General features: G+C 44.0%; 1 protein-coding gene across 2 annotated transcripts in view; it reads right to left on the minus strand.

The window, feature by feature from the left end:
* bsnb (bassoon (presynaptic cytomatrix protein) b) overlaps positions 1–18,887 on the minus strand; it is a 52,608-nt gene extending 33,721 nt beyond the window's left edge. For both annotated transcript variants that reach the window (XM_078091972.1, XM_078091970.1), the window contains exons 1-3: positions 18,510–18,887; positions 13,356–13,740; positions 3,302–4,483 (exon numbers count right to left, since the gene is read on the minus strand). In XM_078091972.1, the coding sequence (XP_077948098.1) occupies positions 3,302–4,483; positions 13,356–13,740; positions 18,510–18,688 (1,746 nt within the window). In that variant the 5' untranslated portion in view covers positions 18,689–18,887. The remainder of the gene's footprint in view (positions 1–3,301; positions 4,484–13,355; positions 13,741–18,509) is intronic.
* Positions 18,888–20,027: the final 1,140 nt, after the last annotated feature.

Here is a 20,027-nt window from a genome sequence, read left to right on the forward strand (position 1 = left end):
ACAAGGTTGGTTTTAATCTCCTTCAGAAGCGTAATGGGGGAGGAAACAGCCCCAAAATGAGGACATCATATTTACTCAGAGCGACACATGACTTTCAGCGCTAATTGGTGTGGAGTATTGTGTAACGTAACAAACAGTTGGCTTTCTCTCACTCGTTATCTCTGATTCTCGCTCTCTCTGCCTCCTCCTCCCTCTCAATCTATCACCTCTTTCCCATCTCTCCTCCGTTCTTCCACTTGTTCTCGCACAGACGGCGGCATTCGTCATCGTATCGCACATTAAAAAGAGGCCGGCTATTTTTTTAAATATGATATAGCTCAGCCTTATTTGCTCTGAATGAATAATGCAGTGTGTCGTGGGTGACAGAAAACGTATTTGCATGAATATTTCCAGCGTTTGTTTGATATCCAAGAGCTACGGATCCTCTTTAAGTACAGTTACAGAGAATTTCATTACAGGATGTCCATTGCAAGTCCTGCTTTAGTTGACTCAATAGGGGGTATTTCTCATGCTCAGAGTGAATTTGTAATTAATTGAGGTCTATGTGTGGATTTTTCTTTTTTGCCTTTTCCATAATACAGCATGTTCTTTTGCCAGTATAAAAAAAACATCATGTCCACTATGATAAGTAGAAAACCTGAAAAAGGCCGAGCTGGGCATTCTAAATGGCTTTAATCCCCTTGGTACATTTTTATTTGGATTTTCTCCCCATTTTTGTCGTTGATTTGAAGCGGAAGCTTCTCCAAAGCAGTCATTACCAGGTGAGGATCTGAGGATTGAGCTACTGCAAATTGTTACTTCTTGTAGCTGAAGACACAAGCCTCGTTGGAAAGATATATATAGGCATATGTAATCCTTGCAAAAGTCATTTAGAAGGTATTTGCTCTAAATAAATATATCCAGAAACAATTAAGCCGTATAGGAGAAGTCTGGTAATTGTAATATTTCATCTATGCGATAACGTGGCCTAGATTAATGCAACAAAATATGTTAACGTAGTTAACGTTCGTTTGTTTACTGCCGGTCCCAGAAGTAAACCGGATGTTGACCGCTAGCTGCAGTCAGTTAGATCAAGATGGAGGAAGCTTTTTGCATTAGAAGTAAAACAAACAGATGTGCGACATACAGCGGAGGAATTACTCCAGGTGTCAAACAGAAGGGGGGTGAGTAGCGAACGGAACACTTAAAGCACTGCTAGGCTAAGCTAGCTGCTAGGCTAAGCTAGCTGCTATACTACTTGGTGGTGGAATTCTGCCTCCAAGATGGTCAAGTGTGTGGAGTTTTGTGTTTAAAATAACATTAACATTAAACAACAGTGTCTAAAATACACACTTTATAAAGATTTAGTATTTAGAAGAAAACATTCATTATAAACAACATTGTTGTAACAACATTATTCATTAGTCGCGATTAATTAATTTCAAAATGTGTGATTAATTAGTTAATAGTTTTGAATCTATTGATATCCCTAGTAATATTATCTATGTTATCTTCTGCTGTTAAGTTTTCCTCAATCAAAACTAAAATCTCATCAAAAACACATAAATGAGCCCCAATGTTGCACTGGGTGACATGTTCCCTCATTTCACAAAAACTGTAGCTCGTGTTTAACTGAATCTAAATATTAACCAGATAAAAGTACTTTTATTCATGTTGTTTTTTTATCCGCAGTACATCTTCACCAATGGGCTGAGAGATACAGACCGGTCAGGGAAGAATTAAGAGCAGGACAGTCTCTTTATTGGTTTTGGTCTTTTCAGGATTTGTTGATAATAACAAAAATATAAAATATCACTTAAGCCTCGTCTAGTAACTTAACAGTTGTCATTAAATGGTTCTTCGACCAAGGTTTTTTGTTGTTTTTTTCAACCAGAAAATCAGACCAGAGAGACAAGCAGTAATGATACACTTGCAGCCTTTGTCACCACGCAATCATGAAAACAGTGAGGGAGCTGTTATTAAAACTGCCTGCATCCAATGAGAAAACTTTGGGGGGGGGTTGGAGGCGGATGAGAAGGAAAAATGTGCAAAACTGTCTCTGAAAATCAAGCTGAGAAACGAAGATTCAAAATACAAAGCCTCTCACCATGACCAAATGGTTCTCTCCCACTCTGGAGCGACCAACCTGCCAGCTCACATGGAATGACAACGAAAGCTGTTCACAGGTTTGGAAAGAATGCACCTATTGCTTGGCCGAGACTGAAGCCAACAGAGCAGAAACACATCACACCTAATAACACAGTCTGTCCCGAAAAACAGATCAACATCAGTCTGAAAGTTTTTGTAGACTCTCAGCATCTTAGCAGCCGAGCATGAAAGGGACGCCTGACAAACAAATTATCTCTCTGTTTCCATAGCGATATATGAATGGCCTGTGCTAGTGCCTGTGACAACCGGATGCATGGGCAGACAAGGCTTTCCCATAAAAAGCCAGCGCTGTACAGAAAGCCAGTTATTACTGCTATCATTCAATTGCACTTGATTTGCATAATTCAGCTCTGTGACTGCCAGGCTTACTGCAAGTCTCTGCTCTTACCAACGGGATTCCCACTATGACACGAGACCAAGGCGAATTTCAGGAAACAATGTCCCCCTGAGCTAACTACTGTGACTAATCAATACTAAGATTAACCATTAATTGAACCTGATTATGCCACGTTTTCTGTAGATGGGTCATACATTTCTGTGCAGCTCCAGGGTAGAGTGCCCACTGATGAGGTGAGTCACGGCCTGGACTTCACTCAGCTAACTACATGAAAGGCCCTGACAGAGCAGAACAGAGCAGGTCCTAACTGAGAAACACTGAGAGAGAGAGAAGGAGAATTATCTTACACAAAGCATGCTGTGTACAAGCTGCATACAGAAACCTGCAGCTTGAAAATACAAATATCAACCTTGTGCAGAAATCTTCCACTGCCCTTTGCGTGACATATCTTAAGGTCATTTGTTGATCATTCTGTATTAATGGACGAGACGAACAATAAGACACTATTCATTAAAAATAAGAAGAAACAAGAACCAGTACTGACATACAAAATGAGCATCATGAAGAACCTCAGAGAGAAAACTGAGACAATTGTTGGCCAATGGACAGCAGCCGAAGCACAAGAATCCTCTGTGAATTGCAGCTATTCACTCCGTGAACCGGCAGCTACAAACAGAAAACAAAACAAGCCATTCAACTGCAACACGACATGGCATTTCTCCTGGAAACCACTCAACAAATAATTTCATATAGCAGATTCGGCCGCCATAAGCCAGTTGACACTTGTTACAGCCATTCAGATCGAATCAGTCTTACCTCGACTAAGTGTGGCGTGGGATTGAATCCACACATGTTGCACACTTGATGGTGGCACTGTGTGCAGGTGTTGTAGTTGGGTTGCTCCGCTGTGTTGCCGATGTTGAGGTCAGTCTTGCAGAGAGGACAACAAGCTTTGGGTTTGGTGGAATCCATGGGGGCGTTCTGTTGTTGCTGTTGAGCATGTGCTCGAGGCCCCTGCTGTGCAGGCGGAGCTCCTGAGGCTTTACCCGCCCCAGGACCCGGACCTACGGGTCCTACTGGTTTGGGGGCTGTTTTGGGGGGCTGTTGTTGTGGTTGAGTAGTCTCAGATATAAGAGTGCTGGCCTGGTTGAGGAGAGAAGCACCAAAGCCAAACAGCTTCCCGAATGTCTGCTCTGGAGGTGGGGGCTGCCGCGACGGAGAGCTCCCTGCACTTCGAGTCTGGTCGTGGCGGGGGGGTTGGGGTTGGTGGGCAGGAGAGTTGCGGGACAGATCAGGCTGGGAAGGGGCTTTGGCCATGCCGGGGAGAGCAACTGCCCCTGGAGGGAGCTTTATTTGTTGCTGACCTGGGCCAGCTGGACCTGCTTGTTTGACAAAGCCAGGTGATGAATGGGCCTGCCCTGGAGGGTGAGCCTGCCCTGGATGATGAGCCTGCCCTGGATGATGGGCCTGCCCTGGAGGGTGAGCCTGTCCTGGATGATGGGCCTGCCCTGGAGGGTGAGCCTGTCCTGGATGATGGGCCTGCCCTGGTGGGTGAGCCTGTCCTGGATGATGGGCCTGCCCTGGTGGGTGAGTCTGTCCTGGATGATGGGCCTGCCCTGGAGGGTGAGCCTGCCCTGGAGGGTGAGCCTGTCCTGGATGATGGGCCTGCCCTGGAGGGTGAGCCTGCCCGGGTGGGTGAGCCTGCCCTGGTGGGTGTGCCTGTCGTGGAGGGTGAGCCTGCCCGGGTGGGTGAGCCTGACCTGGAGGGTGAGCCTGCCCTGGATGATGGGCCTGCCCTAGATGGTCCTGCGCTGGAGGCTGGGTTTGAGGACGGGAATGTGTCTGGGTTTCAGGCAGATTTGAAGCATCAGGTTTAAGTTCTGGTTTGGCTGCATGAGAAGGAGAGTGTATCTGTTGCTGACTCTTGGAGCGTGGTGTGGTCATGTCCATCCCCAACGCTCTCTGCATCTGACAGTTCAAGCAGAGCCACTCCTGAACCTGTGAAGAAAAAAAAGAAGAGATTAAAAATATAAACTTTCATTATTTATTCGACTGAGCTTTTCCTTTGATAAAATGTTGATAATTGTCGAGGATAAAAAAAAGTGGCTGCAGAAAATAAATACCATACTATGAAAAGATACCACATGTTTTAATCTCCTCCCTGCATCCCTCTGGGTTTTTAATGGATGCTCTATTTTCTTTCCACTGTCCAAAGATATTCAAGTAACATGAACTAAACACTCTTGATGGCCTTTGGGTGTGAATGTGAACATGAGTGTGTTGTCTGTGTATGTGATGGACTTGGCTGCTTTCCTTTCCACTTATCACATGCATGCTGAAATAGCCTCCAGCCTGCTCTGAGTGGAAACATTGTGTATGGGAAATGATTAGAATTAGATTAGAAGAATAGTTGTGAATGATGTGAAATATCTCATTGAGGATGGATTTAAGCGTCACGTGCCTCTGCATGAACAAATGCGTAGGAAATAAATGTGACAGACTAAGTGAGCTTTTGACTACTTCAATAAATAATGACTGCCACTGATTTAGTATCTTCCCTCACATCTTTTCTGAGTGTCTCTTCCCTTTTCCCTTTTATTTACTTTGCCACTCTATACACCACATTTCTCATTAAAATCCTCCCACCATTCTTGTCTTGTTCCTCCTGCTGTTGTGGTTTCCTTTACGACTTTGCCTCTCCTATCTTCTGCTCCATATCGGCGCACAAGAAGGTCAAAGTCAGAAAGAGGCCCTGGTGATGACACATGGCCATACGTGGTAATTGGCATCCTGTTGCTTTGACAGCTGCCACACCATAGTAGCTGTCTCGGACTTGTGGTCATCACATAATACCATAATGCATTATACATACAGTCAGAGGCAAGTTGAGTTAATGTTGGGGCCGGGTTGGAGGTCCGGGGCTCAAAGGACGAGGTGGGGGCCCTGAACGCACTTTCCTTGGTACCTTTTGAGTAAAAATCCCCTTGTAGACCGTAAAGATGGACTCATAAAGATTTTGATTTGGCTTCAGCTGAGAAGTTTTAGTACTCTGGGAACAGCCGTAGCGAGGAGTGAAAATGCAGCAAGATCTCTGAACTTCTGCTATGGAATCAAAGGCCTGCGGCCACATAGTGTCGATTCCCAATACACGCATGTACTGTGTGCCACAGCTCCTCTAGATGTTTCGTAAAGTGGTATTTGTGATTATTTGCGGATTTTATGCAAACAATTTCCATGTAACTTCTCATTGTCCTTCAACTTCGTCATAAGTTTTAATTGGAAAACAGTGTTGACTGCCTGCAGCGTTGTTCTATATATTATCTTTTAAAACTTTTTAAAAGCTAACACGGTAGTTGCCGCTTCATAGTTTAGCTACAGTGGTCTTATTCGCTGGACATACAGTGTAGCATTGCTGCACATGATGCCAAATGCTGACTCAGGGTTGTGCTTTGACTTTTGCTCTAACAAAAAGCTCTGCTTGGACAGTTACTTAACCCCGATGAAAGCCCCTAACTGTATTAGGACCAAACCCAACTGCAGCTTTCTTTCACTTCCTTGTTCATTCCAACCTGATTTGTTCTGCAGCCTTTCATTCACTGTTCTAAAATGTCAACCTCTCCTCGCGCCTTCCAGTGTTTCTCAGTCTGTCTCCTGGTCAGTCATTCAGTCGGCCAGTCAGTCTGTTGGTCAGTACAGACGGAGTAAGTCTCGGCCTCAGCACCATCCCTGCCCTGTGCATGGCTCTCTGCCAATTCTCATCACAAGGCGAGATGAGGCCATAGTTTTTACTGTCAATCTGGCCGAGAAGCCAGAAACGGAGGTGAACCCTCCGGACCGAGTGAGATGGAAGATGGACTGAGTGAGATGGGAAGTGAAATAAAACTGGAGCGACACGCAGCCTTCCAACAATGGACTCTACATTCAATCAGAGACTCGCAAGCGGGAACTCCTTTTTCTATAACTATTATTGTCTTTGGCTTTTTTTTCTTTCTACCAAATTATAGTTAGGATAATCATATCAAGCCCCTTTGAGGGGGGAAAGAAAAAAATAAAGCAGCTTCTGGGAGGGCAAGCAGCTATTTATCAATTCCATCGTGTCCGCCTGCCTCTGCCTCCTCTCTCCATCTCTTTCCTCGCTGGGTCTCCCTTTTTATGAGGCAATCATGTGGATCTTTATGAAATCTGATCTGTATCAGCAAAAAAACAGCACACTGCACACTCTGTCTCCTGCCCTCCTTCCCTTTAACTCTCGTTCGAAACCCTCCATCTTGTTCTCCTTCAACCATCTTTATTTCCCCTTCTTATCTGCATCTCTCGAATCACACCACTCTCTGTTACTCTCCTCCTCCATCTCCACGATGTCTCCATCTTGAGTACTGTATACATCTTTGATGGCTCTCATCCGGCTTTGTTTACATACGTGGATCCAATTCCCGCCTAAGCTCACTAGATGTGTGCGCGCGTGTGTTTGAGTCTAAGCGTGTGTGTGTCCGACAGTATGATGCCCGTTGAAGGTCATAAGATGCGACCGGCGCCCACAGTTCTGCGAAAACTCAGCGCCTGCCAACAGGATGCTGGAGCCACGTGGCTTTATGCAGAACAACAACTTGCTGCCAGAAATAGAACCTTTTAGCAGCAAGGGCCCACCGATACTTGGACATGGATCAAATCGTGAGAGCAATGGATCATTATTAGCACCACGCACACAAGCTTTGGGTAAGACGATACACATACTCCGTCACATAACTAACGATTCTTGTTTCAAATCAATTCTTATTGAGATTATTTCCTCTATATATCTAGTAATAAAGCACAAAATGTATAAATGTAATTGTTACGTGTAGAGATTTGTGCCTCTTGCCCTCACCTTTTTTTTGTTTGTCCTGCAGGTGAGGGGCGGAGTATTGGCTGGCCCTGCCTCCAGAGCACCCCGGTATTGGCCCACACTCCGGCCAATCCGATATGGAGGGCAACTATAAAGCCTCTCACTGTGCTTAACTTAACAGTAATCCACGAGGGTCTTCTTGTGTTCTTTTAGTGATCAAAATATCAGCAAGTTAATACTGTTTGCATACACGCGTCATCAGAAAACCTCTTTGACTCAGTAGTCTCTCGACTTGAATATTTTAATAAAAAACCCTTCAATGAATTAGCAGATTCCAATCCTGTCTTTTAATATTTGATGGAGGAGGTAAAACATTGAGTATTTTCCCAGCACGGACCTGAACAACATCTTTGAGACCCCAAAATGATAAAATAAGTTGTGACGAAACAGCGATAACTGCGGAGAGAAGCAGAAGGGATCATCGCTTCACACGCTGACGTTGGAACAAGTAGCGCTGCACACGTCACTCAGTTACCCACTCTTTCTCCTCCAGTTCGTTGATAGGAGTGAGGCATCATGCACCCCATCGCTCCCCAGGAAAGCTGACCTAAGAACAATCTGAGCCCAAATCAAACGGCGACTAAACCACAACGCATACAGAGGAGGAAGCGATCACCATGCAGTACACGCAGCCGCTGAGCGCTGCAGTTCAGCGATCAGCACGCTTGGAATGCAGCGCTTTATCAATTTTTTGCAAATCGGGCCAGGATATAATGTAATGTAATGTAAGACATTAAAATTTCTGCCTCTGCTCTCCCGGTCAATGCTTCATAAAAAACACACAAGTATAATCACAATAAAACACATTAGTTACTCCTTAAAAATTGCCAAGCAAGGAACTGCATTCATAAAAATAAATAAATTAGACCATTAGATCTATGAAGGGTTGTGGAAAAAACGCTGATACATTTCTGTTCATGCTGTTTGTTGTACTGGTGCTGTGTTAGGCCCAGCATGGAGCTGCGGTGTAACTGCTGTGCAGAGAGGTAGTGTTATATAACATTATATGTTGGTACAAAGATCAGAAGATGGACACAATAGACACCTGTATACTTTAATGTAAGATGAAAATAATCATTGAAAATGTTGGTGAAGTTTTTGTACGTCAAACCCTCCTCAACCTTCTAAATTGAAACAGATAGTAGAGATGCGACGGTTGCAGCCCAACTGTCTACAGCAGGGGGAGCCTTTAAATGCAGCTTGTTACGGGGTAACAATCAAACCAGCGACCCAGATTGAGTCAAAATATTTCGGTATATGCATAATTCTGCATATGCCTCAGCTGGATACCTGACCTAGTTCATCCTTTTTGTCCACAGCCCAAGTCTGTGATTACAGCCTGGTGCGTGTGGGAAAACAACAGTCACATTTTCACATATATTTTATATATTTTTATGTATATGTTTAGTTCGAAGTTTTCTGTAAATAGCATTATAACATTTATTAAAAACCAACATTGTAATTTGTATCAAGCCTACCAAGATATCTGACATTTAATTTCCAAAACATGTTTTTTTCGAGTCAAATAGTAACAATAACAATTGCCAATATGTGCATGCTGTCAGACCTTTTGATCTTAACTCAAACATATTCATGTTATCTCTATGTGTCACAGCCTGAGTTGCTAATTCATTGTGATTCGGTCTGTAGCTGGGAAACCAAGAAATAAACTACAGCCAACTTTGTCCCTACAAATAATGAAATAACCCATTTTCCTGCTAAACATTTGACGACTAGAAATTGGCCTCAAGAATTAAACTATTAAACTTCCACTGAGAAAATATCAAACTCATTCATAAAATGCAATTAAAATCACAAACAGACAAACAACAGAAATCTCAACCACAGAGAAACTGGTATTTTTCCCGAATCCGTCCCCCCGAGGACTAAAGCTAGAATAGTGTGAAACAAGTTAAAGTCTATAAATCACATCCTGGTTCTCTTCATGCATCGCATGCTGTTGACCACAAGTGCTGCCCTTTGCTAAAGCAAAAGCTCAAGACAATAACATTGACAGATCCATAAAACAACCGTATTGTCTCCCACTTTGCCTAAAATAAACGACATTGAATGTCCCGAGCCCCATGATGGAAAGTTAGAGGGGGATTAAAGACAGAACAAATCTCTGGCTCTCTTGAGATGTAGTGGACTCATCCTTCGATGAAACCACCACATCTTTTAGTTTATACATAGTATTCATTTTTTTAATTAACATTTGTAGACTGTCTTAGAAAAATAAGACCGTGAACAATGTTTGAATTCAATTGTGTTTGGATATAGAAATAATATTAATGCTCTAAAACAACTCGAGGAGCTCTCGCTCTGAGGCCAGCGGTAAACGCCGGAAGGAGTTAAAGTTTAAACAATCAATAATTGATCAATAATGTACTCGATACGCTTACAACCAACGGTTGTAAAAAAATAACGGAATCTTCACTCATGGCGCTACGGATAGCTTGTTCTCACAGTTTGATGTTACTGTAGCAGCTTGAGAAAATCAATTTTGGGCCTTGGGATTAGGAAATTTAGGAACTTTAAACTGCGAGTCAGCTATAAAACACCCGTCTCACTATAAGTCTGTTTCCCACAGCCGCACGTGTGCGGGAAGGAAGGTCTGAAACACCCGACTGGCTGGCCGACAGAAGGACTCACGGTAGCTGCTGGTCACAGGTCAATGTCCTCTTTTACAAAAAGAGAGCTGTTGTGTCAAACTGTTTCACTACACACAAGTTTTCAATTTAGCCATAAAAGTCACCTTTAATAAAGCAGCACCTTGAACACTCCAATGCAATAAAAACAAACATTCATTTGAGAGTCGTGTTTCTGGCAACCTGTCCGTTTCTTGTTCGGTCTCTGGGTGAATGCGCTGCAACTGTCCGCTGTGGCTTCCTACCTACTATATTTCAACTGGGGATGAGGGGATGTATAAAAGTGCCCCTGCAGTCTTTTGTGTGGGAGCATTTGTTTAAAGTGTGTGTGGGATTGTTGGTTCAAACAAAAAGAAGCAGTTCAGAGTCACTCTTGTTTTTGCAAAAGAGTAACAAAAGCTCTTCACTACAGTTTCACACCCGTCTCCAGAGTGTTTTGGCCAACTCGTCACGAAGGAGCTCACCAAACTGCATTCAGAAAAGTTACTTTTTGATTAATTTCCTTTCATTTCTATTTCAATTTCATTGGAGCTGAATCAATGTAGTGTTGCTGAGCGTGCACTCTTAATTTATAATGATGTTTTTCTCTCCCGCTCTCTCTCCCCCTGCCACCACTCAGATCTCGCTCTCTCTCTTTCTCTCAGCTGTGGTTTCTCAGGACCCGGCCATCGATGCAGACAGAAGGAGAGAATGATCTATAAATAGAAAATTGTACCAATTATGAGGCAGATGTTCCCCTGTCTGACGGTGGGAGAATACTGTCAGAGTGGGTCTGTGGTACTTTCACTATCTCTCTTAATTCTTATTCAGTTTTATTCTCTGTCTCCAAGTCTGTCTAAGACTTTCTTTCTTCTCACTCTGTTTCCATTTCTCTTTCTTCACCGCCTTCATAACTACTTGCTTTCAACCGATATTTTCAATATCAGGCGCACATGATACGTGCGTTCGAGCTGACGTGGATGATTGCTTGCACCTTCTCGCCCGAAACTTCTAAATGAACCTCAGCTAACAGACTCTGGCACATAACATTAATTTGCTGCTTGCTGTTTACGTCTCTCTGAATTTCATTCCAATCACCGGGTCGTTAAAAACAGCTCCATCTTTCAAAAGGTTTTTATCATTCCTAAAATCATCTCGCAGGAACAGTGACTCTCAGCCTCCTGCTGAATGTAAAAAAACGAGAAGAAGATGACGCCAGGCCAGAGATAGCATTTAGGTCTTTGTAGTGAAAAGGGATCATTTATACTATCCAAATACGAAATCGCCCTTGGTTACCAACACTCGGTAATCCGCACTGCCATCTTTCCGTGAACAGATATTACTCATAATATCCTCACAATCCTGGACAGTTCGGTGTCTGGTAACTATTCATACACAATCCTGAAACTCTTTCTACATTATCACGGACATGACGACATCTGTTGCTGCTCAGGAGGAACATTTCACTCCACGTCGGTCCTCTCCATCACTGGTGATGGTAATTCCAGCCATCGTTGTCTTCATCGTTATCTTCACCTTGATCGGCAACGACGTGGCCATCATCAAATTCTCTGATGAGTGATGAGGCTGCGTTAGATCTGCTGCAGTGAGGCAAAAGCCCAATCCATGCTAAACAGGTTAGAGGGAGTGGGGAGGGGGGGGGTACGTTTTCAGGTCTCCAGAGGCTGATCGCTTTCCCTCAGAGTCTCTCTCCCTGTCAGCATCTGACAAGCTCACCAAGGCTGAGCTGAAAAATACCCATAACATCCACTTGCGCGGTTCTCTTTCCTGCCGTGCTCTCCTTTACTCTCTCTGCCCTGATCTATTCTTTTCTGTCTGTCTCCATTTTGGTCCAGCAAATTCTTCCTACTCCTTCCATCTCCCACTACTTTCTCTTTCCATTTTTGCAGTCTTACACCCACAAATATGAGCTCATGAGCGTGTTCAAGATTTGTGTGCATGCATGCATGCATCTACAGTTAAAATACGAAACATTTACTCCCTGAATCCTATTTATTCAGCCTGCAGTGGCTCTGCGGGCCGACTTAACTGACATTGCGTCTTGGCCGCAATTTGCAACATGACTCACTGGAGTTGATGTGAAACTTTGTGACAAATGACACAGCCACACTTTGAACCTCGGTAACAGCAAAGCATAGACTAATTCAAATTAGGCAAGTGATTTATTTTAGGATGATGGCAATGGGCTTCCTCAGCTACCTGTTAACAATGATGACTGTTTAGATCCACATGAATGATGGTGAGCGAGAGGTGTTGTGCTGCGTTCAGCGCCGTTCTAAAAAGCTTCGTCTGGGAGAGGCTCATGGGCATGATTTGGATGCTCACTAGAGCCTGTCACAAAGGATGGATAGCGCTGTGTGCACTTACTATGACCATCAGCTGTGAGAGAACATAGCACTTGTTTAAGATAAGGGCATTTATTACAGCTAATGGGAAGTGACCAATACGTTACTCGGCACAGATTTATGTGATAAGCAGGACTTTGGGGACGAAAGATCACAAGCCTGTTAATCATTAAAACACTTCATCAATCAAGGCAAACAATCGGCACAATAAGGGAGTCCAGCACTCTCAATCAGCCGGGCAACTCATTCACAGCCTTGCTCAGTATCAGCCAATCACAGCTAACTTGACAACAATAGTCCTCACTAACGACATTTCTCACAAATATCAAGGGGAAATAATTACCATGGGACCAAACTAGACCAAGAGGAAGTGCCTGAGAAACCCACTTTGAAAAACATTTTCAAATGTTCAGTCCCTGTACGAGACTTTGCATTGCAGCTGTTATGTGCTTTATGAAGGCGATGCACATGGTTTGCACTGATGTCACTTTTTCCCATGGCACCTCCCTCATCACCAGCCGCTATAAATAGGTGGAGCCTCTGTACAAAAACTGCAAGAATTAAACCACCACCACCAATGTGCACATATTCTTTCATATACAGCTCCACATTGGGGAAATAATTTCTACTAAATAAAACCTGAAAAGATAAAGACGGCTGATCCTATTCTGAAGCAGGATTTGTCCTTTGAAGAGGGTTGTCCGCGGATCGGTTTGTAAAATATCTAGAATGGACTATGCCTTTCATTCAGAGAATCATGGGCTTGGTGAGCCAACGCCACACGGCGACACGACTGCCTCTCTCCTCGCTTTGGCCTTCGGGCCGTCTATCACACTTCATGCTGGAATACAGTCTGAATCTGCTTATGCAGTCAATTGTTATACCACCTTTATTTCTTCTTTTTCTTTACCCGTTTTGTGCTTTACAAGGGACAGAAAAATGTCTCTATCGTGAAGGAACAAGTCTGATTTTGTTGAAATTGCGCCGCTTACCTCGGTGAGGTGAGGGTTGGGGTTGAAACCGCACTGGGTGCACACCATGGAGCAGCACTGCGTGCAGGTGTTGAAGGTGGGCTTGTCGTCCCCGGTGCCCATCAGGTCGGTGGTTTTGCAGACGGGGCACAGTTTGCTGCTGGGCATGGGTGCAATTTGTGGCACGGAGTAAGGAGAGCTGGGGACGCTGCCTCGGTCCGGGGACACGGAGGGGGACCGCCCAGTCCTGCTGCTCCCCACGTCCACGTGCAGACTCTTCCTGGACACGTGGCCCTGCTCTGCTTGCGGCGCGGCGTGCTGTCGGGTTTCGTGGGAGGCCAACCTGTCCCCCGTGCCATGACCACTCTGGACTCCTGCTTTCGGTCCCGGGTCGGAGGGGGGCGGTCTGGCAGAAACGATGAAGAGAACACAAAGTGGGATGGCCGTTGGTGATTTACGTCGCTCTGTAGTTAACACTGACGACATTTGTGTCCCAGCAGAAACAATTAGTCTCCCACTGGTTTAACACCGGTGATCTCCATTTAATTACAAGACACAGCCGTTCTTTTATTTTGGAAGCCTTCAGGTTCACATGTGATTAAAAGATGTTATTGTTGTTCATAGTGTGATATCAGAGTACTTGGCCAACAGAGAGGCATATGTTGAATATTTTATATTGCCTCTCTGGGTTTCTGTGAAGTGCTCCTCGTGGCTGGTTTTTCAATCTTTGAAGCTATTCTGTTGTGGCCTCAGCAAAGTGTTTAGTGGAGCAAATGTAGTGAATCAAACAACAGCATTGTAAAATTTTGCTTTTCTTGCTCATTCCGGCCCTCAGGGATCGGTGCCGATAGTCGATGAGGAGTGCAGGATTTCCACCGTCAAAACAACTTAGACCTCGTTTTCACCGTGTCTGTCTTCTTCAAAGACTCAGCAGCACCTCCAACATCCACAGTGAGAGAACGTGGTGATAAAGGGAGCAATAAATACATTCAAATAACATAATTCAAAGAAAGCATGTTAGCATTTATGAGTTTTAGCCCCATAAAATGCGGCGCTGCAAAACTCGTTCCACTCGGCCGCGGGAGTCCTGTGTGAGTTGGCTGTTAAATTTGAAATCAAACACACTCCTGCCAGTGTAATGGTCACCACTCGCACTCTGTTTGAAGCTAAATTGGAGATATGATAATGTTGTTAAAGCTACTGACCACGGATGAAGGTGCAGTCTGAATCCTTCCGGCGAAGGACAAGTAAAAATACAGTTTGTGAAACCAACAAGATAGACGTTAGTTTTACATACTTTTACATACTAAACAACCCTTCAAAGGCAAAGAAGTTGAGTCTCCTGTGATGTGTTATTGGAAAAAAGCGACCCGTTTTAAATACTCTCATCCATAATGGGAGTCCACTGAGAACAGCTTGAGGATTTGAGCGTAAACCAGTACAAATTGCTTTCTTTATCCCAATTGGATAGTGAAGGGTTTGTAAGCTGCATTTATTTTGTAATGGGAGCTCCCTGCGGAACAACTTCCCAGTGGCCCTCAAAGGAATGGTTCATTTTAGTTTTTAGCTCATTCTCTGTTTAGAGGGTGAATGAGAGGAGTGGTACCAATCTTATAATCTAGCTTTAAAAGACAGCGTATATATTCTTGATATATATTCTTGACCTGTGTGGTGATGAGCGCGCAGTGGACGCTGTGTTTCCAACACACTTTATTGCCACTGTCAGGCAGGAGGGTGAGAACCAACAAGCGTGCAGAGTAGTTCTAGGATACTCCAACACATGGATAAAAATACTAATGATTGGTTGATTAAATAAATGAATGAAGAAATTAATTATTTCCTTTTTGCTGAATACCGACCAAGCATCATATCCTCTCTGGTTCCTTACTCAACAACTTTGATCTTCAAATCCATTTTTTAATCAACGGTAGGTTCAGCGGCTCAGTGTCTGCGCCTGTTTCTAGTGTCTAGCAGAGCTTAAGTCAAAAAGGTGCTGACTCATTGCATATCTTTGAAAGGGTTAACTAAACAATTCAAATCTATTCACTTTACAATGCTATCGTTTAGTTTTATTATCCGTTAGATAACATTGCCTCACACTGACATCTAACTTGTCAAATGTCCCCTATAAGAGGAGAAAATAAGTAGTACTTCATTTTAGCCGGACACAGACCATCTGTGTCAGTATCCCTTTGATGGAGATCCTTTATGCTCCTTATTGATCTTTGCCTCCGTCAATTGGAAATGAGACTGGTTACCTCGGGCTTCTCGGTGAAGTCTATCTTGTGTCATCCATTTAGTCATATTTAAAGGCCAAACCAAAGCGATAGTGGATACATGACACTTTAACTTTGCTAACTTTGCTGTCCTTGCTCCGAAATGGTGGAACGAGCTCTCTGAAGACACCAGGACCGCAGAGAGCCTTCACATCTTCCACCGCAAAGACACACCTCTTCAGACTCTACCTCGACTAAAAGACTAACAAATTGTAGCACTTAAATTGTACTTATAAGGCTACTCATCTATAGCAAATTGTAAATTGGCTTATTTGAGGAAATTGCACTTTCTTGTTTCTTGTTCTTCTGAGTTTGTACCCTATGGTTGAATGCACTTATTGTCGCTTTGGATAAAAGTGTCAGCTAAATGACATGTAATGTAATGTAATGTAATGTAACATGTTTGAATACATCATTTGTTTGTGATGGCCAAAAGCATTTTAAAAGCATCAAGTGGAGCATGAATATAAATCCACATGAATCTGTTTTCCCAGGGCTTCAGGGGTGTCACTGCAGACTGACTTTTTGGAAGTGAAATGGTAAAGAAGCGGTTTTGTTGGATGTTTTTAGCAGCAAATAGTTCCCACTTAATGCATACCCACCTCTCTTTTTCCTCAGTAAGCCAGATTTATGTCAGAAGCTGTGACAAACAGACCCAAGTCAACGTTATCCTAATATCCATTAGACTAAATACTACAGTCTCTGACGAGTTGGGCAGTGGTGTTATAGCGCTTCTTATTTCCATTATTTGCAGACCTTTCATCATCTAGTATCCGGCAAGCTTGGCCCACTCTCAAAAAAGAATTCATGAGTGGCCGAGACATGGACGAGGGAGAGACCCGTATCCCATCATGTTGGTCAGAAGCTTTACTGCTGAAATGTTAAATCGCCCCCACCTTACGGTGCGTCCGTGAGAGAAGGACTTGTCTCGTGAAGGACAAGCCTTTGCCAAGTGGCCCTCAAACGATGATCCCAAAGACGGTAACGTGTGCCTCGCTCGGCGGTCGTAGTTTCGGTGTCATTCGGGTGGGTGGCGCGCTGCACCACAGCCCCAGTGAACGCCTCGTATGTATTGCTCAGTCATGAAGCTACAGATTTGATTTCCGAAGAATATGTATCTGGTGATCTTTAAAAAAAAACACAGAAGGCTGTTTAACAACACTAACCTCTGTTCTGAAGGTATTTCCAGAAACTTCAGAGAGTTTTCAAACCGTCTGAATGAACATCGATGAATCATAGGTAGGAATTCATTTCTAGCAGGACCCGCTTTTGCATTATTTGTTTGAGTTGTGATAACCCCTTTGGTGTGTGTGTGTGTGTGTGTGTTGCTTCACAGTGAACAGTGCTTTCATATAGGTAAAGTAATTATAAGGGCATACTGTTGGCACCCTGTGTGTTGGTCAGTTCATAGATGTTATGAATATAGCTTTGTTCAGGTTTGTAATGAACTTTTGATTCATTTTATTGATTATATTATTATATTGCTTATTGATTTACATTGTTTGAAAAAAAGCACTCGCTCATAAAGCTTGACACAATACACCTCACAATCACAAATAAGACACAATTTTTAAAGAACCAACTTGACTTTTAGAGATAAACGAACCGTGAATGAACATACAAACACGGCCTGGGTTGGCAAGACACAGAGACTGTATGCAGGTGTGGCACGTCCAAGTCACAGCTGTGTCTCTGCGTGTGCGTGTGGAGGTTTGCAATCTGTTGAACTGTGTAATTGAGGCAATATCAGATCTTGTTGGATGGGTAATCCCTCCCACACACAGACGTAGGCCTACAGGCTATACATGTGATTAAACACTAATGACCTGGGCTGGATTTAGTAAAGGGGTGATATTTTATCTGATTATCTTGCCTTCTAATAGCACAACAATCGAGTTTTCATATAATAATATAATACTGTTATGTAAGGCTACTGTTATGTTAATGTGTCTAGGCTCAGTGTCTGGATTATTTTACGGTGAGATGCAACATCACTCTTCCAGAAGAAATTCACTCTTCCATTTTCCCGTGCTCTTCACTGGCGTGGAAGGTGGGAAAAAAAACCTTTCCACCAGCTGCAGAATGATTTGGTTCGAGATCTGATGAGCGAGGCGGCTTGATGCCACATCACGGTCCTGCGCTCACAGTGACGCTGTCTGCTGGGACCGCTGTCACCCTGCACAACGTGTCACAGCAGCAGCGAGGTGATTTAATACAATGACTTTGTGTTCGCTGGCTTTTCACGTCGAGGCATGTTCGGGAAAGAAAGAAAGAAAGAAAGAAAGAAAGAGGAAAAACCTGGCAATGGAATCGAGGCAGCCGTTCGACGCGAGACGCGGTGCACTTTGCATCATTTACATTTCTAATTTATTTATCACCTGAAGCTGTGAGAGACGTTAATATCTGTGAGACCTGCTCACGTTTACTCGCCGCTGGCTCGCCGTGAAGAGGAAAATGTCGCTCATTCACTCGCGTTACTAAGCTACCGATGCGCGAGGAAACACGCCGTGAAAAACGTAGAAATCCCCACCGAAGCGTTCGGGATCTGATCGATCCCTCGTTTACATCGCATTTCACGTTTGACTTCGACCCACATTGACGTTGAGTAAAAGGGCGGTGCACTCAAGACCGGGTCCCAAAAAGAGGGGGGTGAGGGAGGGAGGGTAGGGGGGGGGTGAATGGTGTTGACAGGGATATTGAAATAAATAATTAAGCACCCATTCAGATCTACCTCCACGCAGTCGGTTGATCCTAAAGCCCGTCTACGCGTCACGTCGTACAGATGTACCGCGAGGCTACACGCCACGCTGCCCCCCCCCCCCCCCCCCCCCCCCGACAACCGTCCCCGTCCCCACACACACACAGTTTGGCGGAGAAGCGTCCTAGCTAGAGCGGCTACCTGTTAATCCCCGGCCCGGGTCCAGCCCCACTTCCTCCGGCCGGCGCTCCGTTGCTGGGCTTGATGAGCTGTCCAGAGTCCGGCGGTGCTGAAATGGAAGCCGGAGCCCCCGCCGGAGGGACGGCGGCACCGGGCTGTCCCGCTTGTCCCTCCCCTTCCATGCTGGCCTCGTTCCCCATCGCCTCGGTATAGGTGTCGACGGAGAGAAACGGTGTTGTAGATGGTTCTACAGCTGTGGTAAAAACTCAGATGAAACTCAGCGCTGCTCCTCTTCCGCCATCATCGCCTACAATTCAGCATCCCCGCACGGAGCAGGCGCGTTGACGGAGAGGGCGAGGGAGCGCGCTGACGCAATGGGTGGGAACTTGAGTGGCTCGTGCGTGCGCGTTCACGACGCTCGGTTATCTCAACCAGCCACGCAAATACCTCTGAGCCCTCGAGGCACGTGACTGGAGACCACTGGGACGTCCCTGTTTTAATCTGCGTCCTTCCCTCGTGGACCTTTAGCTTTCACCTGAATGACGAATAACACCAGATATGATTTGTTTGAAATGGTGCAATGTTTTTTTTATATATTTTGCATTTCTGTTCTGTGCATAAAAGATGTCCGCAAATGATGGGTGCTTACTACAATTAATTACAATATCCTGTAAAGCTAAAACTATTGGTAATCGATGCGGGTAATCATATGCTTAAAGGAGAGACACATCTACGTTTCAGCTTTTGAATGCATTACCGTTTTTCTAGTCCTTTACAGTATCAAAGAAAATACAATTCTGTGTTTGGACTCTTATTTAGCAGCTATGGGGCTTTAGGAAATTCATAAAAAACTGGTATTTTACAAAAGATAAATTCTTATGTGGTAAAAATGAATCAACTAATTGTGAAAAGTTCAAACGAATAATAAAAAAATAACTGCTAACTGCAGAGCTTATGTACAGCATCAGATCTCGGTCGGTTTCTCTAAATCAAATCAAACCAAAGGCAAACTGTGATGACATAACTCTACAGCATGTGCTACTGTGTGGGTGAGGGGTATATTTTCAGCTCCTACTCACGCTTCGTGTGTACTGGACCACACCAACATGTGGTAAAACTCACCAAATTAAATTAAATTCACAACTTCATGGCAAGAGAGAATCAAAAATATGTTATAGATTTGACAACAAAATATCGATATACAGCTCAGCCATGGTGGCACAACATAATCCATAGTCCATTTTATTGTGAAGACCTCTGAGGAGATTTTTCTGAGATGGTCCCAATGGTTCCTGAATGATTGCTCTCCCTAGTGTACGTCAACTGTCACTACAAGAACACAATTAGATCTAACGAACCTAATCTTGTTAACCTATTAAGATTTGCAACATGAATGTCTAAACATTTGTAAACACTGTACTATGAGGGGAATCCGACATACATAAAATTCCCTGCCAATATGAAATACTGATCCTGGATCAACCATTCCAATCACACTATAAAAAAAAAAAATAATAATAATAAAGAACGTAATCTGGA

This window comes from Gasterosteus aculeatus, chromosome 17 (genome assembly GCF_964276395.1).
Source record: "Gasterosteus aculeatus chromosome 17, fGasAcu3.hap1.1, whole genome shotgun sequence".
Lineage (NCBI taxonomy): Eukaryota > Metazoa > Chordata > Actinopteri > Perciformes > Gasterosteidae > Gasterosteus > Gasterosteus aculeatus.